The sequence below is a fragment of the Apteryx mantelli genome, chromosome 28 (genome assembly GCF_036417845.1).
Source record: "Apteryx mantelli isolate bAptMan1 chromosome 28, bAptMan1.hap1, whole genome shotgun sequence".
Lineage (NCBI taxonomy): Eukaryota > Metazoa > Chordata > Aves > Apterygiformes > Apterygidae > Apteryx > Apteryx mantelli.
Window position 1 is genome coordinate 1,337,732 of NC_090005.1, and position 26,127 is coordinate 1,363,858.

The window sequence follows — 26,127 nt, forward strand, 5'->3', positions numbered from 1 at the left end:
GGTGGTGGTGGGGGGCCGCGGTCCGGCCCCTGCGGGCACCGGGGCCGCGGCGGTGGCGGCGGCGTCCTGGTCGCGCGCCGGGCGCGGGTCACGGCGAGTGGGTGGCCGGGCTGCTGCGGTTGGAGCTGGGCGAAAGGCTGGGGCTGCAGCTGCCCGGGGGCGGCACCAGGCTGCCCACGCGGGAGCCGCCCGGCTGCCCGCCCAGCGTGTCCATGCCCTCCGAGTTCTCCAGCATCTCCTGGATGAGCGGCGGCATCGAGCCCGGGATCTCCATCTTCAGCGTGATCACCCGCTCGGCGCCTGCGGGGAGGGACGGTGTCAGCAGTGCTGGGAAAGCCCCAGCTCTGGCACCCCTGAAATGCCACCGGCCCTCCGAGGATTCCCTGTCCCGGGGATGGTTTCCCTGGTCCTCGAGGATGCCCTGCCCTGGGGATGGTTTCCCTGATCCTCGAGGATGCTGTGCCCAAGGGGTGGTTTCCCTGGTCCTCAAGGATGTCCTGTCCCGGGGATGGTTTCCCCGGTCCCCGAGGATGCCCTGCCCTGGGGATGGTTTCCCCGCTCCTCGAGGCTGCCCTGCCCCGGGGATGGTTTCCCTGGTCCTTGAGGATGCCGTGTCCCAGGGATGGTTTCCCTGATCCTCGAGGATGCTGTGCCCAAGGGATGGTTTCCCTGGTCCCTGATCCCCCCAGTTCCCCCCCCCCCCCCCCCAGGCAGGCAGCCATCCCGCTCCCCAGCTCTCACCCTTGGCGCTGATGCTGCGGAGATCCGTGATCTTCATGAGCATCTTGGGGAACATGTGGGGCTTGTTGGGCCTCCTCTTCCTCACGTAGATTTTCAGCGCCTCCAGCAACGGCTCCTGCAGCTTGTCCACCTTGTCGGGCTGCTCCAGGTCCTGGCGGTCTGGGGGCAGCGGTTGCGGGGTGACACACTGACGCGCTCCCACCCTCCCCGCCGGGGACCGAGGGGGCCAGGCTGGGCCGGCTGCCCCGAGCAAGATCCCGAGGGGCTTTCCGGGCCGGGAATAAGGGGATGGGAGCAGGACGGACGGAGAAGCTCGGAGGGAGCTGGCTCGTTATCGCGGGGGTCTCTCCAAAGCAGCCCTCAGGACGGGGGCCTGGGCACCCACCTCCGCAGATGAGGCAGATGGCACTGAGCAGCCCCGTCTCGGCGTCGTCCATCTCCAGCGGGAGCAGCTGGTTGGCGAAGGCGAAGACGAGGTCGGTGAGGGGCCCGAAGCCGGCGTTGTGCATCTGCGTGCGGTTCAGCGTCAGCCCGTCCGAGAAGGTCATGGTGTCCTGCTCCGGGGTGTAGCGCGTGCAGATCCGCAGGATCTGGGGGGGCGGGAGCGAGGGCGGCGGGGGGGGGGGGCTCAGCGCCGCGGGCAGCCCCGGCCCCGCCGCCCGGCCGCGCGCCGGCCCCGCTCTCACCAGGATGTCGAGGCAGGCGGCTTTGAGGAGGGTGATCTGGTCGGCGATGGTGAGCGTGGTGAAGCCGGGGAGCTGCTTGGCAAACTCCACCGTCTTGATGATGCACTTGGTGGACAACTCGCTGAACTTGTCCCAGAGGTCGATGTCGAGGGAGACCCGCTGCTCCGAGCTGTTATTCTGCGGGAGCGCGGCGGGGGTGACGGCGAGCCGGGGGGCGCCGGCGCCGGCCCCCCGCCCCGCGCGGCCGCACGGGCACTCACCGTAGTGTATTTGCCGAGCTGGCAGAGGGCCGGGAAGGTCTCCTGGTGGGCTTTGCGCACCTTCTCCACCAGCTCCTCCACCTCGGGCGTGATGATGTAGCTCTCCGAGCACTCGGGCTTGGGCGCATCCTTCTTCTTCTTGTTCCGGTCATTTCGGACAGCTACGGAGCGGGAAGAGGGGGGGGGATGGCAGGGTCAGCGCCCCGGCGGGACACGGTGTCGCCCGGCTGCGCCGAGAATGCAGCCGCGGAGCTGCCAGCCGCACGAGGCTTTTTTCTTTAAGAAAAGGTCTGGAGCCATTAGGAGGCGATTAGGGGCGACACCGCATCCGTCACGCGGGGAGCGGGGGGGGGGGCGGCCGCCGGCAACGCGGAGATCGCTCACTCCCGTCTGCGCCGCAAATCCAATAAAGCGGAGCGGAGGGGGAAAAAAAAAAGAAAAAAAAAGAAAGGCGCCGGGGTAATTCGGGAAGGGGAAAATTGCAGCTGTGACACGGCGTTCATCATCGGGGCGCGCTCGTGCTCCGGAGGCAGCAGCCGGCACGGCGCGGCGCGGGATCGGCCCCACGCGAGCCCCCGGCGCCCGCAGCCGGCTGGGGGTGCCGGGACCCCCGGCGATTCGGGCTGACCCCCCCCCAACGACCCCCCAACCCACCAGCCTGGAGCGGGGGGACGCGGCGCCGCAGGAGCAAGCAGATGGGGCCGGACTCCTGGGCCCCCTGCGCTGGGGGAGGGGGCGAGCGCGACAGCTGTGCCCCCCCCCCCGTTATTAATCGAGCTGCCGGCGATGCTGCTGCCGCCGCGCGCGGAGGGGGGGTTTTACAGCCGGGCACCATGACAACTGGCACGCAGACGCCGGGAGGCCTCGTCACCGTCATTTATCTCTGACATCATCCATCACGCGTCGCCCCGGCAACGGCCAGGCGGCGACACAGATCGCGGGTGCTGCCCGCCGCCCCGCTCCGCTCGGCCCCCCGGCCCCCCGGCCCCCCGGGCCCCGCGCACTCACACTCCTTGGACATGCCGACTTCGAAGCACTTCTGGAGCCGGCAGTACTGGCAGCGGTTGCGCGTCACCTTGTTGATGATGCAGTTCTTGTCCCGGTGGCACGTGTACACCATGTTCTTCTGGATGCTGCGGCGGAAGAAGCCCTGGGGGGACACGGCACGGGCACCGTCGGCGCCGGTGGCCGGGACCCCCCGGCGGTGCCCAGCTGGCTCGGCGGGACCGCGGTGGCACAGGGGACCACAGTGGGATGGGGACCACAGCGGCACAGGGGACTGTGGTGGGATGGGGACCACAGTGACATGGGGACCACAGCAGGATGGGGACCACAGTGGGATGGGGACCATGGTGGCACAGGGATCATGGCAGGATGGGGACCATGATGGCATGGGGACCGCGGCGGGATGGGGACCACGGTGGGATGGGGACCACGGCGGGATGGGGACCACGGTGGCACAGGGACCATGGCAGGATGGGGACCAGGATGGCATGGGGACCAGGATGGCATGGGGACTGCAGCGGGATGGGGACTGCAGCGGGATGGGGACTGTGGTGGCACAGGGATCATGGCAGGATGGGGACCAGGATGGCATGGGGACTGCGGCAGGATGGGGGCCGCGGCGGGATGGGGACCGTGGTGGCACGGGGACCGTGGTGGCACAGGGACCGTGGTGGCACTCACCTTGCAGCCCTCGCAGGCGCTCACGCCGTAGTGGTAGCCCGAGGACTTGTCCTGGCACACGAAGCAGGGCTTGTAGATGCGCGGCAGCGGCGGCGGCGACGGCGGGCTGGGCACGATCTCCTCCGAGCTGGTGCTCTGCGTCTCGACGGCTGCGGGGCGGCAGCGGAGAGGGGGCTGAGGCCGCGGGCACCCCCGCGCCCGGGCAGCCCCCCCGGCCCCCTGCCCCACGCGGGAGAGGCCGCCCCGGGGCCGGCGGGGCGAGGACGCGAGCTGCAAAGATGCAACTTGACATTTCCAGGCCACCGGGACGGCGAGATGCGGAATTTAATCAGACAAAAAAAGAAAAAACCAAAAGCGCATCCCAGGAGCCCCCCGCGCGGCTTCGGGGGCGTCCTGCGAGGGGGCCCGGCACGGCACACTCGCTCGCACGTCCGGCGCCGCACCCTTTGCCCGCCCCGCGCCCGAATCGAAGACACGGGACGCGCCGGCACGCGGCCGGTGCCCGTCGCACCCCAACACCCCCCGGGAAGCACCTCCTGCCCCACCGCACCCCGAACCCCCCCCCCCCGGGATGACCCCAGCCCCCCGCTGCAGGAGGAGCCTGGCGCCGGGGGAAGCGCAAAGGCCCCCCGCTGCACCCCAAAACGGCGCGGGCCGGCCCCGCGGCCGGGCAGGGGTTAAGCGCGTGCCCCGGCTCCGGCTCCGCAGGATGTTTGCCGAATGTTTTTCTTAAGTCGGAGCCAAGTAAACCAGTCAAACAGGATATTAAAGGCCCGGCCCCGCGCGCAGGGTTAACGCGGCAGCCCCCGCGCCGAGCCGAGCCGAGCCGAGCCGAGCGAGCCGAGCCGAGCTGAGCCGAGCCGAGCGAGCCGGCGGCTCCCGGCACCCGCGCAGGGGCCCCGCGGGAGGCCGGTTGCACCCCGCGCCGGGCCGAGGCCGGGCCGAAGCTCGTTGCAGGAAGAGGCCTAACGAGAGGGGAAGGCGCCCGGCGCTGAGCAGCTCCGGCCGCCCCTCGTGACGGATTAAGGCTGCAGCCAAGCGGGAGGGAGGCAGCGACGGAGGGAGGGAGGGGGCCGCGGCCCGGACGCCTGGGCCCTCGCCGGGCCTGGGGAAGGCGGCGGGATTGAGGGAGTTAAAGGCTCGGGGGTGCGGGGGAAGCCAGGACGCCTGGGCCCGCTCCCCCAGCGCCGGGAGGGGAGAGGGGCCTCGCGCGCCCGAGCGAGGCGGGGGCTGGCAGCCCGGACGCCTGGGCCCCCATCCCGCCGCGGCAGGCCGGGCACGGCGGCGTCACCGGCCGGTGCCGGGGATGCCGCCGGCTGAAGGTCACGGCGCCGCCGACGGCACCGGCGCGGGGACGGGACAATGCAGAAAGAGCCACCCACAAAGCCAGGGCTTGTCCCGCGGCGCGGCCCCGGGGGGGACGGGAGGGGACGGGGCGCCCGGCCCCCGAGGACAAAAGGGAAGCTCCCGGCGCCAACAAAGGCGGATCTGTTCGCATCCCGCCGGCCGCGCGCCCCCACGCCGGCCCGTCCGGCTCGGCAATTAGAGTGTGCCGGGGCGGCGGGCGGGCGGCCGCGCACAGGGGCTGCTTTCTTCGGGGGCTGCATCCCGCGCGGAGCCGGGGCTGCCGGGGCAGAGCGAGGGCGCAGGGCCGGGGCACGCACGGCCGCCCGCACCGTTGCACCCCGCCACCAGCGCGCAGCGAGACGGGGCGGCGCCGGCACCGCAGCCCGTCCTGCGCCGGCGGGTCCGGGGTGCCGGACTCACGACACCCCCCGGCACAGCGGGAAGCGGTGCGGGAGCCTTTGCCGCGCACCACGGACGGGACACCCCCGTGCAAGGGTGCACGGCTCCGCACGCGCCCCGGCTCCCCGCCGTCCCCGGCCGGCGGGCGACGCCAGGACCACGGTGCCAAGGGCGCACGGGCACCTCGCCAGCCCAGCGGCCGCTTCGCACCCGGCGCTGCCCCAGCCCGGCGGGAGGGGATGGATCGGCGAGGGCGCACGGACACTGGGACCAGCCCGGTTCCCAGTTCCCAAGCAGGCAGCGAGGGGGGGAGCCGGGGCCCCGGTGGCGGCGCCCGCCGCAGCGCAGGACGCCCCGCACCGCGGCCCCCGTCGCGGCTCGCCGTGCCGCGCGCGCTGCTTAATGCTTCCCCGGGCGGCGCGCTGAATAAATCACCGCTTCCACTTGAGGGAGCGGATCCATTAAAGTGACTGAGCGACCGTCGCCTATAATTTATCGCCTCTTTTATATAATTTAAGAACTTCCTCGTGGAGAGCTGCACTCGCAAAATGCAGATTTGACAGGATTTTGACGTGCCACGCACGGGCAGAGGGGGGAGGCGGGGGCCCCGCGGCGTCCCCGCGCCTGGCACCGCTCCGCCACCACCGCGTGGGAATCCCCCGCGCCGGGGCGGCCGGGCCACCTCGCATCCCGGCAAAGGGACGCGGATGGAGACCAGGGGGCCGCACGGAGAGGGGACCAGGCCCGGGACCATGGGGCAGGGCCGAACCCTCGGCAGCCCTGAGCAGAGGCTGCCCCTCATGGTGGCGTCAGGCCTGGTGCCCCTGCCGGCACTGGGGCAATGGGAGCAGCCGGGGCAGGATCGGTGCCGAACCTGCCCCGCTCCCGCAGGGTGCGAGGACACCAAGGAAAGGGGACCCAGGCATCCGGGCACCCAGCCCCTCCCCCAACCCTTCCTCCTCTCCTCCCGAACCAGGAGAGGGCCCAGGCGTCCGGCTCCCCCCGCCCCAGCGCTGGCGCGAGAGGAAGCGGAGCCCAGCTGCAAACCAGATGCTGCGCGGCGGCAGCGCATCCCCGGGCGAGCGCGGCTCCCGGCTCGAAGCCCTCCTTCCCGCCCGCCGCACGGCTTGCCGCCCGCCGCTTCCTGCCGGAGCCGCAGGAAATCCAGCCGGAGCCGCCCCAGACGGCCCTGCCGTGGGAACGGCCCCGGGGCCACCGGGCACGGACCCACCGGCCGGGCTCTCGGCACCCCGACATTGCTGCCCGGCCGGAGACACGGAGCGGGCCCAGGTGTCCTGGCTCCCCGCCTGGCGCCTCGGAGCGGCCGGCGGAGCAGCGGGAGCTGCTTTCGGCCCCGGATCGCCCGGGCGCTCCCCGCAGGGCACCATCCCCGGGGGCGCCGTGCCGCCTGCACCGGGGGCCCTGCCGCGGCCGGCGGCGCAGGCGCGAGGGTGGGCCGCGCTCCCAGGGCTTTCCTGCAGATAAGGATCCCGCGTGCCCCGAATTCCTGCGCCTCGGCGGGAGGGAAGGAGGGAGGGAAAGAGGGAGGGAGCCGCGGGGCTGCTGCCCCCCGCGGGGACGCCCGGCCCTGCCGGGGGCGCTGGGCACGGCGCTCAACCCCCTGGCCACCTCCGGCACCATCCGGGACACCGGAGCACAGCCAAGGAGAGCGGGGCCGTGCCGAGCATCGTGGCAGCCCCGGGCCTCCCTCCTGCCTCAGTTTCCCAGGCGGCGGCGTGGAAAGGCCCCGGATGCCGCGGTGCCGGGGCGGGCGCCAGCCGCCGGGCAGGTTCCCCGCTCGGCAAAGGAGCGGCGCTTCCTCCGGCAGCGGCGCCCTGCGAGCGAGACGCCTCCCGGCGGGCAGGGCCGGGCCCCGACGCCTGGCCCCCCGCCAGCGGCTCCGGCGCCCGCAGCGCCGTCCCTGGGGAAACCGAGGCAGAGCCCGGCGGCCCCGCAGCGCCGGGGCCACTGTCACCTCCGCGCGTGCCGGGCTCGGCGTTGCGCAAGGGCGCCGGGGCAGCCGGCGACGCGGGGTCACCGTGACCCTGCCGCCGTGCCGGGCGCGGGGAAAGGGTCCGCGGGGCTGGAGATGCCGGGACGGTGCAAAGGCAGCGCCAGCCCCGCGCCGGAGCTGCCGGAGCCCCCGGCCGCAAACAAAGGCGCCGCCGCCGCTGCCGCCGGTAGGAGCCAGGAGGTCGCGCAGCCCCGGGACAATGGGGAGCTGCCGGGGGAGCGGGACCGACCCGGGCGCCGCCGCGGCACAGGGGAGTGGGGCGCCCCGGCCCCCCGGCCCCACCGCCTCCAGCACGGGCGAAAGTCCGGCAAGGCAGAGGCAGGACTTTCCGGCAGCGCGGCGGTGGCCGTCACTGGCCACCGGCAGCCCCGGGGGCACCGTGCCGGGGAGGCCGCGGGGGGCCCCCAGCGCCTCCCCGAAACGCAGCCCTCGTCCCGTGTGTGTCCCCCCCCCCCCCGGCGCACGTGCCGCGGGACACAAAGCGAGACCGGCCCCTGGCCCCCGGCACCGGCACCGCGGGAAGGGCAGGAGCCACCCGCCAGCGCCGGCGGGAAACCCCGCGCCCAGGGGAGGCCGCGGCACCCCGCGCCGGGGGCCCCGGGGCCGGGAGGGGGGGCGCAGGGCCGGTGCCCCCCCCCCCCACACACCCTGCAAGCGCGGGGGAGCCGAAAGGCGCCGCACGGTATTTGGTTAACTGGATTGTGCCGGCGTTGCATTGGGAGGGCGCCGGGGCCCCCCGCTCGCGGGAACCGGGGCGCAGCGCGGCCGGGGGCGGCTGCCCGGGCGCCCCCACCTCGCCGGCCGGCCCCAGCGCCAGCCCCAGCACCGGCCCCAGCGCCAGGCCGGGCCGGGCCGAGCCGCTCGCCTAACTAGGCCAAGGGTTGTTTATAGCCCAGGCGGGCGGCAGCCGCGCACGGCTCGGCCCGGCGGCAGCACCGGCAGCACGGGGCCGGCAGGCGAAGCCCGGAGCCGGCACCCAGCACCCAGACCAGTGCACAGCACCCAAACCAGTGCTCGGCCCAGCACCCAGGACTCTGCACCCAGCGCGCAGCATCCAAACCAGTGCAGAGCACCCAGTGCACAGTCCAGGGCTCGGCACCCAGCACATTGCACAGCACCCAGACCAGTGCACAGACCAGCACCCAGTGTGCAGCACCCAGACCAGTGCACAGCACCCGGACCAGTGCACAGACCAGCACCCAGTGTGCAGCACCCAGACCAGTGCACAGACCAGCACCCAGTACTGTGCACCCAGTGTGCAGCACCCAGACCAGTGCACAGCACCCAGACCAGTGCACAGACCAGCACCCAGTACTGTGCACCCAGTACGCGGCACCCGGACCAGTGCACAGCACCCGGACCAGTGCACAGACCAGCACCCAGTACTGTGCACCCAGTACGCGGCACCCGGACCAGTGCACAGCACCCGGACCAGTGCACAGACCAGCACCCAGTACTGTGCACCCAGTGTGCAGCACCCAGACCAGTGCACAGCACCCAGACCAGTGCACAGACCAGCACCCAGTACTGTGCACCCAGTACGCGGCACCCGGACCAGTGCACAGCACCCGGACCAGTGCACAGACCAGCACCCAGTACTGTGCACCCAGTACGCGGCACCCGGACCAGTGCACAGCACCCGGACCAGTGCACAGACCAGCACCCAGTACTGTGCACCCAGTACACAGCACCCAGACCAGTACACAGCACCCAGACCAGTGCACAGCACCCAGACCAGTGCACAGACCAGCACCCAGTACTGTGCACCCAGTACACAGCACCCAGACCAGTGCACAGCACCCAGACCAGTGCACAGACCAGCAGCCAGTACTGGGCACCCAGTGCACAGCCCCCGGACCAGTGCACAGCACCCGGACCAGTGCACAGCCCAGCAGCCAGTACTCTGCACCCAGCGCAGAGCACCCAGCGCATTGCACAGCACCCAGGGCCGCACCCAGCCCAGCGCACAGCACCCATTGCCCAGCTCCCAGCGCCCCGCCAAGCTCCCAGCGCAGCGCCCAGCCCCGCGCCCAGCGCCCAGCCCAGCCTCCGGATTAGAGCAGGATTTTCAGGAAACTCTTCCCAGCCGCGGCGGCCTCCTAATACCGGCCCGGAATAGCCCGGGGAAGGGGGGGGGGGGGGCAGGAGCCCCGCAGCACCCTGACCCCGGGGACGGGGGGGGACGGGGGGGCCGCGGCGCGGTACCTACAGCGGGCGGCGCTGCTCCAGTGCGGGGCGCGGGGCGGGGGCCCCTGGGCGGGCGCGGGGGGGCCCTTGGCCGGCAGCAGGCAGCCCCGGGCCGGCCCGTAGAAATCCATGGCGAGGAAGGGGCTGGGGGGCAGCCCGGCCACCTCCACCGCCTCGAACATGCTGCCGGCCGGGGGGGCCCCGCGCCCGGCTCAGCGCCCCCCCCCGCGCCGCGCTGCCATGGCCCCCGCCCCGGGGAGGGGAGGGGAGGGGGGGGCGGCTGGGGGCGCCGCCGGCTCCGCGCTGCTGCGCCCTGCGCGCAGCCCGCCAGCAGCAGCGGCAGCAGGAGCAGGAGCAGGAGGAGGAAGGGGAGGAGGAGGAGGAGGAGGGCGAGGAAGGCGCAGCCCCGCCGGCTCTGCAGCGCGGCGGCTCCGGCAGCCCCGGTCCCTCCTGACACGAGTCGCCTCCCAGCAGCCTTAACCCGCTCCGCGCCGCGGGGCCGCCCCTTCCCTTCCCTTCCCTTCCTTTCCTCCCCCTCCTCCTCCTCCTCCTCCTCCTCTCCGGCTCCGCCGCCACCGGCCCCGGCAGCGCGGCGCGCAGGGGCAACCGGGGCGCGCAAGGGGGGCGCAAGGGAAACCGGGGCGCGCAGGGGGGGCCCCGAGCGCGCAGGGACAGCGCTGCGCTGCGCTGCGCGGCGGCCGCATTGCGCCGCTCGGTGCGCTGCTTCTCGGGGCCGGGGCCGGGGCTGGGGCCGGGGCCGGGCCGGGGCGGCGGGGCCGCTCGGGCCGCGGCTCATTTGCCTAATGGGATGCGGGTGAACTGCGGGTGAACCCGGCTGGGAAGGGCTCACCTCGCCCTGACCCCCGGCCGCCCCCCCGCCGGGGGCTGCGCGCCCGGCTGCACGCGTGTGCGCGCACACGCATGTACGTGCACATGTATGCGCAGGCGTATGCGTGCCTGCTCCCGCTGCGCGTGAGTACCGTGCCCCGCCGAACACTGGTGCAGTTGTGCATGTGCATGCACGTGTTTATGTGTACCCACGGCACACGGGTGCACCTGTGGGAGCATGTCCCCACTGCACGTGTGTGTGCATGTGTCCATATACCTGCTGCACGTGTGTGTGTGCATGCACCCCTGCTGCAACGGGGGGGGGTGTGCGTGCACATGGCCCTGCTGCATGCATGCACATGAGTGCATGCTCCCACTGCGTGCATGTGCGTATGTGCGTGCTCCCACTGCACACGTATGCATGCACATGCACAAGGGCTGCACCTTTTCCCCATACTCCTGCTGCTCCGGCCCCACCGCAGGAGACGCTTCAGACCCGCAGCCCTCCCCAGGCCTGCACAAGCGGTGACAGCACCGCAGGGCAGGATGAGCCCGTACAGAGCAGCATCACCCCACGCAGCACCGCCAATCCAGCTCTACCACCCCACGCCTGGGGCAGGGACAGACCCACGGCGAGGACTGGGCCGCGAGCACGGTCAGGGCTGCGAGGCTGGAGCCCCCCGGCAGTGCCCCGAACCCGAGGAGGCGCGCAGGACGCCGCCACCACGCCGTAAAGCGGAGCCAGTCGTGCCCAACGCACCGGAGCTGGGCCACTTCCCCAGGGGCGCCCGTAACCTCATTGCAGCGTGTTTTCCCCCGCCGTTCGCTAGCTGGAGCACGTTCCCCTCCACCGCAGCCGCCCCACGGGCCTGGCCCCACGGCGCTGCGTGCCAGATGCGCAGCCCCAAACCGCCCCGCCGGGTCGGGGCTCCCCGTCCCGCTCTGCCCTGCTCCCTTCTGCAAAGGGAACTGGCAGCTTCGCTCCCCCTCTCCGGCCCTCCTGGCTCCACCAGGGACCCAGGAGTCCTGGCGCTGCAGGTCCGGCTCGGCCCCGGCCCCGCTCGACGCCTGCTCTCAGCAGCGGGATGAGGTTCTCGGCCTTCGCCGAGCTCCCCGGGCACCGCGTGGTTGCAGCCGACTGCAAGGGTGCTCTTACACCCCCCAGGCCTAAAACCTCTGCTCGGGCTGCCGGGGCACCCTGCAGCCCCCGTGTCACCCGCGGGTTGCTTGGGCACCGCTGCTGGGAGCAGGAGCCCGGCGTCCTCCTGCCCCACGGATGCAAGAACCACGGAGCGCCCCATGCACCGGTGCGGGACCGGCCCTGCGACATGGTCACCGAGCTGCCGCCAAGCGCCCGCCGGCGAGCGCCGGGCTCCTGCTGCGCCCTCGAGCACTCAGCGGGGACGGGGTTTAGCGCCGGGGGCTGCTGACAGGCGTCACGTAGGGGTGCTGGTGAGAGAAACCAGGCTCCAAGCTCAGCCCTGGCACGGCCACGCGCGCAGGGCAGGAGGGGCACACGCGTGTGCACGCCGCCGCAGCCCGGCAGACGCATCCCCCTGCACACACGGCTGCTCCGCCGGGCCACGTGCCCAGAGCGGGGACGGTGCAGGGGCAAACGTGCGTGTGCGCATGCATGCGTGTGCAAGTGTGTCGCCATGTGTGCATGCGCACCAAGGACAGCCCCGGACCCCCGCTCCCAGCATGCGCACACACACGCGTGCACACGCATGAACACACACATGCCACGGGCCTGCGTGCGTGGCAGCACGCGCGAGGCCGCAGGGGCGCCCGCTGGGGCCGCGCACACCCACGCGATCGGCGCCCCGGCTCCGCCGTGCGCACGGGGCCGCGCGCAGCCCTCCCCTGCCCCGGCCCCAAAGTGAACAGCTAGGGCTGATCGGCTTTTATTTAAACCCTGCCCTCCCCTCCGAAAAGTGAGAGGGGGAAAGGGGGGGGGAAAAAAAAAAAAGAATAAGAAAAAAGCCTGGAGGCATGTGTGTGTCTGTGCAAGAGAGAAAGATCAGCAGCGCCTGTTTAAATAATAATAGAAAGTCAAAGGCTTTGCTTAGCCAGCAGGTTTCTGAACAAAAGCCCAGCGCTCCTCCAACTTCCTGCAGCGAACATGACAAATGTCTGCTTTGACTCATTTACTAGCGCTGGAAAGAATGCGGCTGCGACGGAGGGGGACGCGGGCCGCGGCGCGGCCCAGCACGGCACGGCCGCACCGGTGCAGGGCTCCGGGCCGGGCGCGCGGCCACGCACGCAGCCCCGCCGGGCGCCTTCCCTCCCGCTCCGGCGGCAACAGGAAGAAACGGAGATATAAGAAAAAAATCAGAAGGAAAACCTGAAGGCAGAAGCCAAGAGGAAGCGGGCGAGGGGGAGCGCCCGCCGCGATACCGAGCGCATCCCGGGAGCGCCGGCACGGCCGGAGCGGGGGCTCCGCCACCGGCACGGCAGCGCCAGCCCCATCCCCGCGGCTGCGGCCCCCCTGCCCGGCACCTCGGGGCCCCCGGGCGCCCCCCCGCCGCCCGCCCACTTCAAAAGGGCCCATTTATCCCCTTCAGCGGCTTTTGAACGCGGCGAATTCCCGGCCGGAGCAGGCGGCGCTCCCCAATCCCGGCCCGTGACAGTGATAGAAAACCCTCCGCCTTAATGGGCTTTCCCAGGCGCTGCCGGCGCGGGAGCCGGGCGCTCATCAATCTCGGCCGAGCGGGGCCGGCGGCCCCCCCGGGGCTGGACCCCCCCCCCCCGGGGCGGCCCCTGCGCGCCCGGCGCTGCACAGCCGCCCGCCCGCGCCCCCGCAGCGGAGCAGAGCGGAGCGGAGCAGAGCGGAGCAGAACAGAGCGCCCGCCGGCGGGAAGGCCGCCCCGCCGCCCCCCCGCGCCGCCCCCGGCCTGCCGGCAGCACGTTTTCGCTCATTAATTTTTAAAAATTAATTAATTACGGGGCGCCGCGGGGGAGCAGCGGCGCGGAGGAAACCGGAGCTGCCGGGTCGAGTGACGGGATCGGCCCCGGGGCCCCTGCGGCGCGGGGGCCGCGAGATAGCACCGCTGCCGCGCTCCCGCTCCGGACCCCCCCGGCCCGGCGATGGGGACGATGGCACGGTTACGGCAGCACCGCACACACGCAGAGACACATGTGCACATGTGAGACCCCGGCACGGACCCACGCAGCCTGCTCTGCAGCAGGCGCAGTGCGCGCAGACACACACACAGCTGTGCAGGCGCAGACATGCATGTGCGCCGAGCACACGCGCGCACACACATGTGCATGCTCGGCACTGAACGCACCAAGCACACGCATATGCATCCAGTGCTGCACCGAATGCACCGAGCACAGGCAAATGCACACATGCATGTACATGCCGCCAGCTCTGCAATGAATGCACTGAGCGCATGCAGGCACACATGCGCATGCACGCGCAGCCAGTACTGCACTGGATGCACTGAGCACATGCACGCACACACATGCAGCCAGCGCTGCACTGAGCACATGCATGTGTGTGCGTACACACGCAGCCAGCGCTCAACTGAGCGCACAGAAGCATGCACGCAGCCAGCGCTGCACCAAATGCAGCGCATGCACACACGCGCATGCACGCACAGCCAGCCCCGCACAGCCCGCAGTGTACACGCACCCGCACCCCTGCACAGGCTGCCGTGCGTGCACAGACACGCACGCATGCGCACAGCTGAGCCTGCGCCAAACGCAGCGCGCGACCACCAGCCCAGCCAGCACGAAGGGGGCACGTGCACCCGCCCCGCCGTGCCCCCAGCCCCCTCTCCCTGCTGGCCCCGCGGCCGGGCTGGGGACCAGGACGCCTGGGTCCCTTCGCGCCCGGCGCATGCCTGCGCGGGGATGCCGTGACTCGGCCTTGCCCAACGCCGGGGCTCCGGCCGGGCGCCCGTCCCCACCCTGCGCCGGGAAGCCGCAGCGCTGGCGGGGGCTCCCCGGCCCGCGGTGCCCAGGGCGTGCCGGCGGCTCCGCTCACTTCCCCTTTGCCGCTCGCCGCCCGGCACGAAGGGCTCCGGCAGGCGGCTCCGGCCCCCCCGGCCTGGCAGCGGCCAGGGCAGGAGCTTCCCCGGGGGGGGGGGGGGGGCATGAGCAGGACCAGCCCGCCGTGCCCGTGGGAAGCGATACGGCCGATCCGGTTTCCCCATGCCGGGACAAAGCACGCGGCACCCCGGGGGGCCGGATCCGGCACCAGCAGCTCCCCCGCAGCCCAAACGCCGTTAAATATTCACGGAGGCACCGGATGCCCCGCGCTGCCCCCCCGGGCGGCTCGTCACCGACACCCGGGCCCGGCGCGGGGGACGGCGCGAGGTTCGGCCCCGGGGCCGCGCAGCTGCAGCACATCTGGCGAGGGCGGGCCGGCGGCCGGGCTGGGGACGGGATGGGACGGGACGTGCGGGAGCCGCCCGGGGCTCCTCCGCGCTCCGCCAGCCGCAGCCCCGAGGCCGGCGGCCCTTCCCCGGACGCCTGGGTCCCCTCCCAGCTCGGGCACTGACCCCGCAGCGCTTCCCTTCCACGGGGACATCGCTCCCGGGCCCGTGGCCGCCCGGGCGCAGCTCGGGGCGCAGGCGGCGCTCGCCAGCGCTGCACGAGCCGCGCCGAGGGGGACGCCAGCCCCTGCCCGGCCTCCCGGGGCCGGGATCCCGATGTGGCCACCCCGGATCCTGCAGATCCCCAGGCACGGCATCCCCTGGGAGCCGGCAGCCTCCCAGGATCCGCAGCCCCTGGGATCGCAGGGCATCTGCCGGCACCCTGGGGCCCCCCCAGGATCAGCAGCCCCTGGACTTTGCAGATGCCCCGACACAGCATCGCCGGGGGCATCCCCCCCCAAGATCCCGGGGCATCCCAAAAGCGACCCCCCCCCCCCAATCCCTGCAATAACGCCAAAGGGAAACTGAGGCACAGTTCACCCTGCCCAGCAGGGAGCCCAGGCATCCGGGCCCCGGGGCACCCTCCAGCCCTGCCCGACGCCCCGGTGGTGCCCCCCATCACCGTCCCCACTGCTTGGGGGGGTGGGGGGGGTATGAGCGCACCCCCCCGTTCCCACAGTGCCGTGCGTCGGGAACAGCCCCCGAGCGAGCACGGGGGAGGGGCCCCACCCGCCGCCACCCAGTCGCTGAACTGGTCCCACTAGGTCCCAGCGCTGCCGGGGCGGCTCCGGCGGGGGACAGCGCCCCAGGCCGGCCCTGCCCAGGCCTGCGCCGGCCCCCCCCGGGCAGGGGCCGGGCTTGGGGGGGGCCCCGCTGCACCCCGAGCCACGGGGGCCTCCCCGGATGGCGCGCGCGAGCCGGGAGCCCGGGAAGGGGGCTGCCACCCCCCCGCCGGTGCAAGCAGGCGGCGAACCGGCCCCACGGCACCCCGGGGTGCAGCCGGGCGCGGGGCAGTGCTGGCGGCTGCCCCCTCCGGAGCTTGCACAGGGCTGGGGAAACTGAGGCACGCAGCGAGCTCGGGGCTGGGAAGGGGGGGGGACCGCCGGCGCAGCCGCCTCCGGCACGGCTCCCAGCTGCTCCCGCGCCGCGGCGGGGCGGCCATCCCCGGCCCCCGTGATGGACGAGCCTGTCAGGGGCAAATTGAATCAGGAGCAGACGCGATGATTGCGTTTATCGCTTCCCCCGCAGGCGCCCGGGCCGGGCCGGGCTGGTTCGGGGCCGCCGCCGCCGCCGCCGCACCGGGGGGCGAACAAAGAGCCGCGGCCGGGGCCGCGCGGGAGCCCTGCGACGCGGCCGCCCCCCGGGCCCTCCGCAGCCAGGGACAAACGCCGCGGCAGCAGTTAAATCCCCGGCGCCCCCGCCGCGGTTCCCCCACGGATGGGGATGCACTGGGAAACCTCGCCGGCTCCCGTGCCGGGAGAAGGCCCCGGTGCCCGGCGGAGCCGGGGCCCTTCACGCCTCGAGAGGTTTGTTTATCCTTTCGGCCCTTTTGTTTCCTGTTATTGCAGCTATTTATAAAGCCCCGCGCGGGCAGGCGGCGCGGCAGCGCGGCGGGGGGACGCCCCGCGGCACGGCGCTCCCAGCAGCCCTCCACAACGCTCCCGGCGCAGGGCAGCTCGGATGCAGTGCCGCAGCCCTCCCAGAGCAGCGTGGCACGGCACGGAGGGATCCCTGCCGCCCCGCGGCGCATCCCGGAGCCGCGATCCCCCCGGAGCGCGGCGGTACTCACTGGCCGGCGAGGGCGTGCTGTATCCGCTGACGGGCAGCTGGTGCTGGATGCCGGCCAGGGTGCTGGGCGGCGAGAGCCCCCCGATCATGTGGGGGAAGAAGAAGGCGTAGTGGGGCACGGGGTAGCCGTTGAGGTGCCCCCCTCCGGGCGTGGGGCAGGAGCTGCTGTTGCTGGCCATGGCGGGCGGCTCCGGGGCGGCCGACTCACGCGCGGGGCGCCGCGGCCCGGCAGAGCATGGGGCCGGCGGCCGGCCCGGCACGGTCACCACGGCCTCCCCGCCGGCGCTCCGCGGCACGTCCGGGCCCGAGCAGGCGGCAGCGGCTCCGGCGACGGCTGCGGAGGGAGCAGAGAGGGGCGTTAGCGGCGCGGCTGGGGCGCCCGGCTCCCACCCGCCCCGGCCCTGCCTCAGTTTCCCCAGAGCCCCGCTGTCCTGGTGCTGCCGCGAGGTTAATGACGATGCCCGAGACTAACGATGCCGAGAGCCGGCAGAGCCCGCGGGCAGCAGGTCTCTAACTCCCGGCGCAGCGGGACAGGGCTGCGGAAGGGTGCACAGAGCACCCCCAGGGCAGGGTCCCCGCATGCTGCCGGCCCCGGCTGCCCCAGGGACCCACACGGGCTGCAAGGGAGCTGCGACGCTGCAGGGTCCCCCAAGGACAGCGGCTTTGCTCCAGCCCAGCATTTGCTCCGACATCAGGCTCACGCACTGCCCGGCCACCTCCGCTGGCCCCATGCATGCACCGAGCGCGAGGGGGCTCAGCCTGCTGCCTGACCGCGGCTGGAGGGGGCTCACCCAGCCCCTCTCCCCACCACCCAGCAGGCTCTGCCCAGCCTCGAGCCACCCACCGTGGGGCGGCCCCGGTGCCCGGCAGGGCGCAGGCTCGCCCCATGCCGTGCCACCGCCGCCGGCGCCCGGGAGCTCCCGCGCCGGGCAGGGACCCCGCGCCAAGCCGGGCCGCGGGCGGGGGGCCGGCGGTGGGAAGGGGGGCGCGGGGCTTTCACAATCCCGGGCTGGCTGTTTATTTAAGCGCTGGCGCGAGGCCCGGCGGGGGATGTTTATTTGCCGAGAGTGCTGGCTCCCGGCCCCGCGGAGGCGGAAAAGGATCCAGAGGAACAAGGCTGGGCCGCCCGGCGAGGCGCTGGGGAGGGGCCGGGACGGGCACAGCCCTGCCCGCTCCGCGCCCGCCCCCCAGGGCCGGGGCCCCCGGGATGGGGTGCTGCCGGCCGCCCGGGGCAGCGCGCGCCCGCCGGCGGGGTGCACCCCGCTCCTCCCAGGCCGGGGGCCCCGCGCTCCGGCTGCCCGCCGGGATGGACATCCCGGGTCCCGTTTGCAGCCCAGCGTGGGTCGCCCTGCCCGGTGCTGCGGCCGGGCGTGGGATATCCCATCCCGCGGGGCACCGCGCTGGCAGCCGGACCAGCACCGCTGCCCGGGGCGCGTGGCCGAGCCGGCGCAGCCCCCCCTCGCCCGCCGGGGCCGGGCCAGCACGGCGGCGCCGCCGGGAGGAGACGGCCTTCGCGCGGGGCCGTGCCCTTGCACGGCACCCGCGGGCCCCCCCGGGGCGACGCGGCACAGCAGCCGCAGGGCCCCTGTCTGCAACCCCACTGCCCCGAGCCCCTGCAGCGCCCAGCGCGGGGTCTGCTCGGGGCCCACCCTCCGGAGCCGGGCCGCGGCCCCCGAGCCACGCGGGCCGGGGGGAACGGAGGGGAGGGAGGCGCGGGAAGAACTGTTTATGTTTGCCGGTGCCAAGTGCTTGCCAGGCACGGCGCCAGGCTCCGTCGGGGCCCAATTACTCAACCCTGCTCACGCCCCCCCCCAGCGCACCGCGGGCCTGGGAGAGAACAACGCCAGCGCGGCCTGCCAGGGCGGCCCGGACGCCACAAGCCCCCTAACCCAGAGGGGACGGGTGCAGGCGGCTGCAGGACGATCCCAGCCACAGGGAGCCAAGAGGGCTCCCGAGCCCTGACAGCCCTGCTCCTGCACCCCCCCCCGCCACCACGGCCCCAAAGAGGGTCCCCATCCGTGCGCTGGCCCAGGCGGACCCTGCTTAGCTTCCCGCAAGGGCCAGCCCCTCAGCTCGGCCCCAGCCCAGCTGCGCTGCACCCCAAAAGCAGCCGCGTCCCCTCCGCAGCGTGCCCAGGCCTCCCCAGTGCCCGGCCGGACATGGGGCCGCGGCACGGGGCTGGCCGTGAGGCCCTGCACCGTCTCCTCTCGCCGGTGCACCGTGCCAGCGAGGGGGCACCCACCCTGCAGCTCACTGCTGCTCCCGAACATGAGAGGCAAGGGAAGAGCCTGGTTAATCCCCCCGGACCACCGCGCTCCGCTCCCCACGCTCAGAGCTGAACCCAGGAGTCCCGGAGGGACCTTGCTCCTGGGCTGCCCTGGGGTGGCAGCGGGAAGGTGGGGATGGGGATGCACAGCCAGGCAGCAAGGAGCCCCTCGGCCTCCCCAGCCTGGCCGGGCAGGCGCCTTTTCCTCCAGTTCCCCGGCAGGAGCTGGCCGGGAATCGGTACTTCCTGGAATCCAGAGCCTCATTCCAGCCCCGCAGAAAACAAGGCCACGGAGCTCGGGCCAAATCCCAGCCACGAGGAACCTCCCGACCAAGCCGGGGGCGGCCCCAGGGAGCGGACGGACGCACGGACAGACGGTTCCCATTCCCAGGGTCCACCGGCAGCCCCTGGGGTCCCCCAGGCCGCCAGCCTTCGAGCCTAGAGGCCCCGAGACCGGGCACGAAGCCCACGCGCTGCCCACGCTCGCAGGGCAGGGACGCATCCAGCTCCCCCGCGCCCGGCACGGCCAGCGCTGCCTGCAGAGGACGATGGCTTGCACCAGGGTGATGCACTGCGGTGCACGTCTCCCGCAGCCATCCCCAGCCCCGGGAGGGGACACGCGGCATCCCCATCCCTGCCCCGCGGGGGCCACGAAAACGCAGCGCCCCGCAGGAGCCAGGAGGGGCTGGCGGGGAGGGGGCAGAGCCCCAGCGAGCAGCCCCAAAGCCCCCCCAGGCCCCGCTGCCCGCCTCGTGCCCCCGAACCCGGCCGTGCTTCCTGCCGGGGCCGCGCGGCGATGCCAGCGCCAGCGCCCCGGATGTGACACGCCGGCGAGCGGGGCCGGGGTGCCACCACGGGCACCGCCCTGCCCGGCTGGCACCGCGGGGGCCACCGGGGCCGGGGCAACGGCAAATCCGGGCCACGCTCTTGGTGCCTATCGGGGCAGCGGGCAAACCCAGCGGCCGAGCCCTTCCTGTCATGCCTGCGACCGCAGCGCTCCCGGCCGCAGCTTCCCCTCGCCGCTCTCGATTCCCAGGCTGCCGGGTTTCGGTTCAGCTCCGGCCCCACGCTGCTCCGGTCCCGTTCCCCTCGCGTCCCCCCTCCTCGTCCTCGCCGGGACGGTCACGGGGCCACCCCAAACCGTGGCCGGAGCCCGCGGCGCGGTGCTCGGGGTGGCTCCGGGCTCTCTCACCGCCTCCCCCACGGGCAGGGCAGGAAGCGCCCGCGGATCCGCTGTGCGGTCGCAGCCTGCGGTTTCCTCGCTGCTGTCAGCAAAGAGGCCAAGGCGGCCTCACACGCGAGGCCGACGGCCCCGGCCGCCGCCGCGGGCCCTCCCCAGCCGCGGCCAGGCAACCCCAGAGCCAGCCGGTGCCGCCAGGCGGGGCGGAGCGAGGTGCCCCCCGGGAAGGGCCGGCGGCGAGACCCCCTCCCCGTATTCCCGGAGCATCCCGGCCTCTGAGTCACCGTCACGTTTCTCACGTCCCCGGGCAGGCGTGAATCATGCCCCAGCCAAGCGGATGTTGCTGGGTCGGAGCCGGCTGCACATGCTGCAGCACGGGCAGCGCGTGCCGGAGCCAGGGCTGCCCCGGCCCCCGTCAGGGCGCAAAGCCACCCCGGCCGGCGAGGGGTCCTGCACATCGCTCCGCGGGGCGGCTCCAGCCCTGGCGGGAGCCTGCAGCACCCCAAAGCCCCAGCACCCCATGGGCTAGCGGGGGTCCCCCACCCCCAGCAGTGCCCCCGGCCGGTCCCGCGCACAGGCAGGGCTCAGGCAGCCTCCGCTTCCCCTCGCACGCGTGAACCCGGCGCCGGGCAGGCATGCGAGCCAGGAGGGCCCCGGTGCCAGCTGCAAGCCCTGCGCTGCCCGGTGGGGACGACATCCCACTCCACATCGTCCCCGAGCGCCGCGACCCCTCGCCCGCCCCACGCCAGGCTGCGTGCCGTCGTGCCACCCTGCTTCCCCATCCCTGCCGGGGCGCAGACGGGCACCCCGGGGAGCCGCCGCCGGCCCCCACGGCACAGGGCCCCCCAGCACCCCCCATGCGCTGCTGCCGGGCCTGGAGCTGCAAAATGAAATTCCACCTGTCGCGGCTCAGCCTGCCCGGCTCCGGTTACCGCCAGGAACGCGCCGCTCCGGTTACACCTCCTACACCCGCCACCAGACGCGCCATTCTTCTCTGGCAACAGGTGCCCCGGCCCCCGCCGCAGCCCCCGGCACAGGCACGGCCCCAGCTGAGCCGAGCGGCTGCCGGCCAGCGCCATAGGCACTGCTCCAGCCTGGCGGGACCGGCATGGCTCCGGCCTGGGTGCTGGACTCCCAGCTCTCTCTGGAGCGCTGGAAAGAGGCAGCTGACCCCAAAAGGCTCCAGCAACTGCTGGGATCAACCCTATCCACCAGCCCCTTGCATTGCAAGAGACCCCACTGCAGCCTGGGAACCCCCATGCCTGCACCCCACTGCTGCCTGCCCCATGGGCACAGGGCTCCCAGCCTCCCCGACACAACGGAGGGGCACCCACCCAGCACCCATCCCAGCCACCTGACCCCAACCCAGCAGTGCAGCCCCTAAGCCAAGCCAGGGGTGCAGCCCCAGGAAACTACAGGTCCCAGCATGCACCAGCCCTGCCCAGCACCCCCCTGCTCGCACGGCCGGCCCACAGCATGCTGGGAGTTGTAGTCCCGAGGGTGCCCTTCCCAGGCACGGGTGCCTGCTGGCTCCCGGGAAGCAGCCGGATTGCAACACGGCGGCTGCTCGCAACAGCCCCAGGTTGTTTTTAGCTCTGGATGCTCAGAGCAGGCAGGCCAGGCCGCCCTGGGAACGGCTTGCCGGGAACAGCGCGGCCCCAGACAGCCCTTTCTGGCTCGGCGACAGCCGGCAGACAAGTGCAGCTGGCTGCGCGGCCAGCCCGCGGCGAAGGGCCGCTCAGGACACGGCGCACGGGGCTGGCGCGGGTGCACCCAAGAGGCCCGCGGCCACGACGCCCCCGCGCGCCTGGGTTCGACGGCACCGTGCCCCCGGTCTGTGCAGCCTCTTCCACAGGCCGGGACGGGGACTGGGCATGCGGGAACCGGGGTGCCTCGAAAAGGGGCAAAATGACCCCGAGCTCCAGGCTAACCCCCCCCCCCTCCGCCCCAGTGCCAGGACACCCCATGCAACGGGAGCACGTGTGCTGGCTGGCTCAGGGGGACATCGAGGGCTGCGGACGCGGGTGCCGAGGTCGCGTCCCCCCCCAGACGGGCCTGAGCTCTGCAGGAGATGCAGCTCAGAGGTCAGACCCAGGGCCGGCCAAGCCAGGCGCATGCGCCCCCCCCCCGTCAGGGCTGGCCACGAGCCACTCCCCCCCCCCTGCGCTAAGCCACCTCCAGCCTCAGGAGAGATTAACCCATTTTCCGTAATCAGCACATGTGTCACTGCAGATAGGATCGCAGCCCCCCCCCGCCGCCTGCCGGGCAGCGCCAGCCCTTCCGCGCGAGCCAAGCCCCGGGGCAACCCAGGGCGCAGGGCCCCCCCCGGGGCGCAGGACCCCCCTCCGCCGCGCGCCCATCCCGCAGGGGTCCACGGCGAGAGCGGGGCACCGGCTCCCGCCCGGCCGCTGCCCCCAGAGCCCCGCGGGACCCCGGCGGCTCCTCGCCGGCGCCTCGCCAGGCGGGTCACGCTGGAAGCGGGCGCTGGCCCGTCCCCGGGGGCGGCCGCCCGCCTGGGGCAGACGCAGACGGAGCGTGGCACATAGCAACGACGGAGCCTCCCGGTTATAAATAGAGCAGGAGCCGCGGAGCTGGTAAATACCAGCGCCGGAGGGCAGGCAGGCAGGCCGGGCGCGCGGTGCCGCGCTCGGTCCGTGCCCTTTTCAGGCTCGGCTCCGGCACGGGGGACAGCGCAGCCCCGGGAGCGAGCGCCGGGGCGGGAGCAGGCGGGCGCTGGAGGAGGGCCGTGGCAAAGCCAGGGTGCTCCGGGCCGGTAAGCCGGTGCCTATGGACATGCTGGCTGGTGGGACAGCCCAGCAGCGCGGATGGAGCCCGCGCCCCTCCGGATCTGCCCTGAAGCTTAGCAGCCTTATCCAGGGGGCTCCGGAAGCAGAGCGGAGCAACGGGCTGGCCACCCCAGTCCCGGGGAGTCCCGGCGGGATACCCGCCTCCCCAGCTCCCGCCTCCATCCCGGCACGGCACGGACTGGCCTGTCCCGGGGCTGCCGGCAAGGTCACCCCCCAAGGGCAGGGAGCGCAGCCCGCCAGGGACATATGGCCCAGGAGCACGGGGCCGCTAAACCATGGAGCCATCCCCTGCTAATCCCGGCACGGACGCAGGCGGGCTCCGGCCGTGACGCCGAGCGCCGCGGCCCGGCACCAGCCAGGGCTCGCCAGGGCCCCCCCACCCATGCCCCAGCCTGTTCCATGCCGCAGCCAGCCTGGGCGCCCGCAGGGGACGGGACCGTGAGCCTGAAAACCAGTCCCTGAACGGGATAACCCCAAATGGCCGAAGGAGGTCAAAGGTCAAAGATTTGGGAAGGAGAGGGATTCCCCCCAGCACGGCCCCCCCACCAAAAGACAGGTCACCCGGGGCTCCTGTGTCCCCTCCTGGCCGCCCTGGGGGTGGGGACCCCCACCGGGCACAGCTCACGCAGAGTGGGAGCCCCCCCCCGCCTACCCGGTCACTGCTGCAAGGAGCACGCCGGGGCTCAGCCCGCCCAGCCGGGGTGGGGGCCGGCGGTCCAGCGGGGCCCCCGGCAGCATCGGTGGGTGCGGGGGCGCGCGGCGGGGCCCCGGCGGGCGCCCCCTCCCCGGCCCCCCTGCCCGCCGCCTGCAGCCGCGCCAGCGCTGTCAGCTGCGGGGAGAGAGATTACTTCCTCCTCGGAGAATTACCTCCGCCAGCACCAGGTTAGCGCCGAGCCGTGCCAGGAAACGGCACAGACACCGCTCCGCGCGCCCGCCGGCCCCTCCGCGCCTCGCGCAACCGGGGGCACCGGGCCGCGCTGGGGGGGGGGGGGGGACACCGCCGCCGAGCAGCTTTGGGACGGGCACCCAGAGGCACCCGGGTGGCCTGGGGCGCCCCAAAGCCCCACTCACCCGGCACAGCTCCGGTGGGCGACCCCCGGGGTGCGGGCGCTGCGCCCCGCCGGCCCCCCCCGGCACGTCCCGCACGGAGGCCGCTCGCCCGTGCTGGACGCCCCGGGCCGGCGCCTGTGCCCAGGGCTCCCCGGCACCCCCAGAAAGGGGAAGCAGCGGCGGTGCACCCAGCTCCCCCCCCTCGCTGCCGGGAGGGGAAATTGGGCTGCGACACCCAGCCCTGGGGGGGGCCCCGCCGGCAGGTCCCTGCTGCCCCCAGCACCCCTGTTCTGGGGGGGGGGGGTTAGGGAGGAACAGCCCCAAAACCCTGCTCCTGTGGGGGGGGGGGGAACCCAACAACCCACTTCTGGGGGGCACCCACCACCCTAACCCAGGATGGGGGGGTTCCCAGCACCCTGTTCCTGGGGACCCAAAGCCCTAATCCAGGCGAGGGGGCACCCAATGCTCCCGCTCTGGAGCACCCAGCGACCTGATCCTAAACCTGGGGGGGGGGGCGGGGGGGGGAACCCACTGCTCTAATCCAGCGCGGGGTCCCCAGCACCCCCACTCCGGGGGGGGGGGGACAGACCAGCCCGAGGGGCACCGCCAGGCTCGGGCGGTCCCGAGCAGCCCCGCCGGCAGGCGGCGACCCCCGCAGCCCCCCCCTCCCCCGCGGCGAGAGGCGCCCGGTCCCGGTGCGAACCCGCCACCCACCCCCCCCGCAAAAACGGGTTCCCCGGGGAGGGGGGAACTTGGAGGCTCTGCCCCGCCCGCCCTGCCCCAGCCCGGTGCCGAACCGGGACACGGCGGGCGGGGCAGAGCCTCCGGGGCGGGGGGAGGGGAGGGGGGGGGAGAAGGGGGCCGCTCGGTACCTGGTCACGGAGAGGCGCCGCCGGTTCCCTAGGGCCGGGCGGCTCCGGGCGGCGGCTGCATGGCGGCGCGGGGCGGCCCAGCCGGTGCCGGGGGGCGGCGGGGGCTCAGCGCGCGGCGGCCGCGGCCATTGCGAGTCATGTGCTCGCGGGGAAACTTTACCCGGGGCTGGGCTGGGCTGGGCTGGGCCGGGCTGGGCTGGGCTGGGCTGGGCACGACGGCGGCGGCGGCGGCGGCAGCGGCAGCGCGGCGGCGGCGGCGGCGGCGGCGGGGGAGGGCGCGCGCCGCCCCGCCCCGGCCCGCCCCGGCCCCGCCGCGCCAGGCCACGCCCCCGCCCCGCCCCGCCGGCCAATGGGGAGCCGCCGGGGGCGGGGCGCTGGCTACATTGTAACTCTTTGATGTATCGAGAAGGCGGAAGGGGAGAACGTGGGTGCGCGCGCCGCGCGCGGGTGTGCGTGGGGGGGGGGCGCTTAAAGGGACCGGCGCCGCGCGGGGGTGGTGCAGCTCCGGCCCGGAGGCTGCCTCAGTTTCCCCCCACGCGCTGCCCGGGGAGGTGGTCGACTGCCCCTGGGGGGTCCCGAGCTGCTCCCTCCCCCCCAGCCTGGGGGTGACCCAAGGCTGCGGGGGGGGGTGTCACACCATGGGGACAAGGTTGGGGGTCACCCGGGGGGGTGGCGGCAGGGGTCACCCACGGCCACGGGGCAGAACCCAGTGGGGGGGTGGTGGAGCTGGGGTCACCCCGGGCGCTTGGGCCCGAAGGGGCAGGGTGGGGGTCACCGGGGATCCGGTGGGATGGGGCTGGGGGGGCCCTGAGCCCCCCCCCCCGGCTTACAGTGGCAGGGCTGGGAGGGCCCCAAGCTGCCCCAATTGGCTGGGGCAGGGCTGGGGGGCACCCAGGGCCCCCAGCACGCACAGTCCTGCACCCCGGCACCCCCGGCCTGCCCCCAGCTGGGCCGAGTCACCCCAGGGGGGCTGGAGCTGGCCGCCCCCTGCCTCTGCAGGGCCCAGCTGGAGCCTGTGTTGCCCCCCCACGTGCACACGCATGCACACACACACGTGCATGCACACACGCATGCACACACGCACACGTGTGCACACGCACATGCAGTCTGCTGCCTCTGCAGCCCCCGCGCCCGGCCCCGGGGACCGGCCCCGGTGCCCACCACATCCCGCCTGCAGGGCCGGGGCTCCGCTGGGCTGCGCCGCCGCTGCCGCCGCCGCCGGCTGCCCACCCGGACAGATCCCGGCGAGGGCTGCGTGACGGCTTAAAGCAACTCGCTGCGAGAAAGGGAAGAAAAAGGAGAACCCCAGCACCTGGGTCCCGCCCTGGCAAAGCCCCGCGCCGGGATGCTGGGGCTGGTGGGGGCCATGTCCGCGCGGGAGCCTCCCGCGGCAGGCCGGCCACGTGCCCCCCCGGCCCCCCCCGGCCTTCCAGCTGGCAAGGGACTGGAAACACATCCCGAGCCAGAGGAGGGGGCACCACCGCCCGGGGCTGGGAGCCAGCGAGGGGCTCAGGAGGGGACGGGGTGCCCAGTAGCTCCCGCACTGCGGGCCGGGGCGATGGCAGGGGATGGGTCCCATGACGTCCCTGGGCCACGCAGAGCCCACATGAGCGCTGGGCAGGGGCAGGGCTGCC

The 26,127-nt window shown here is 73.8% G+C and overlaps 1 protein-coding gene across 2 annotated transcripts; it reads right to left on the minus strand.

Annotated features, from left to right (window-relative positions):
- On the minus strand, positions 1-24,604 carry RARA (retinoic acid receptor alpha). 2 transcript variants are annotated; one of them, XM_067312042.1, is made up of 9 exons: positions 24,494-24,604; positions 16,320-16,652; positions 3,374-3,522; positions 2,696-2,837; positions 1,688-1,848; positions 1,428-1,604; positions 1,127-1,331; positions 742-900; positions 1-300 (listed from the first exon to the last, which is right to left on the minus strand). In XM_067312042.1, exons 2-9 carry the CDS (start codon positions 16,495-16,497, stop codon positions 89-91), a joined length of 1,383 nt encoding a protein of 460 aa, XP_067168143.1. In that variant the 5' UTR covers positions 16,498-16,652; positions 24,494-24,604; the 3' UTR covers positions 1-88. The 2 variants fall into 2 exon arrangements, with proteins under 2 accessions (XP_067168143.1, XP_067168145.1); XM_067312044.1 differs by lacking the exons at positions 16,320-16,652; positions 24,494-24,604 and adding an exon at positions 9,343-9,557.
- Between the last annotated feature and the right edge of the window lie 1,523 nt (positions 24,605-26,127).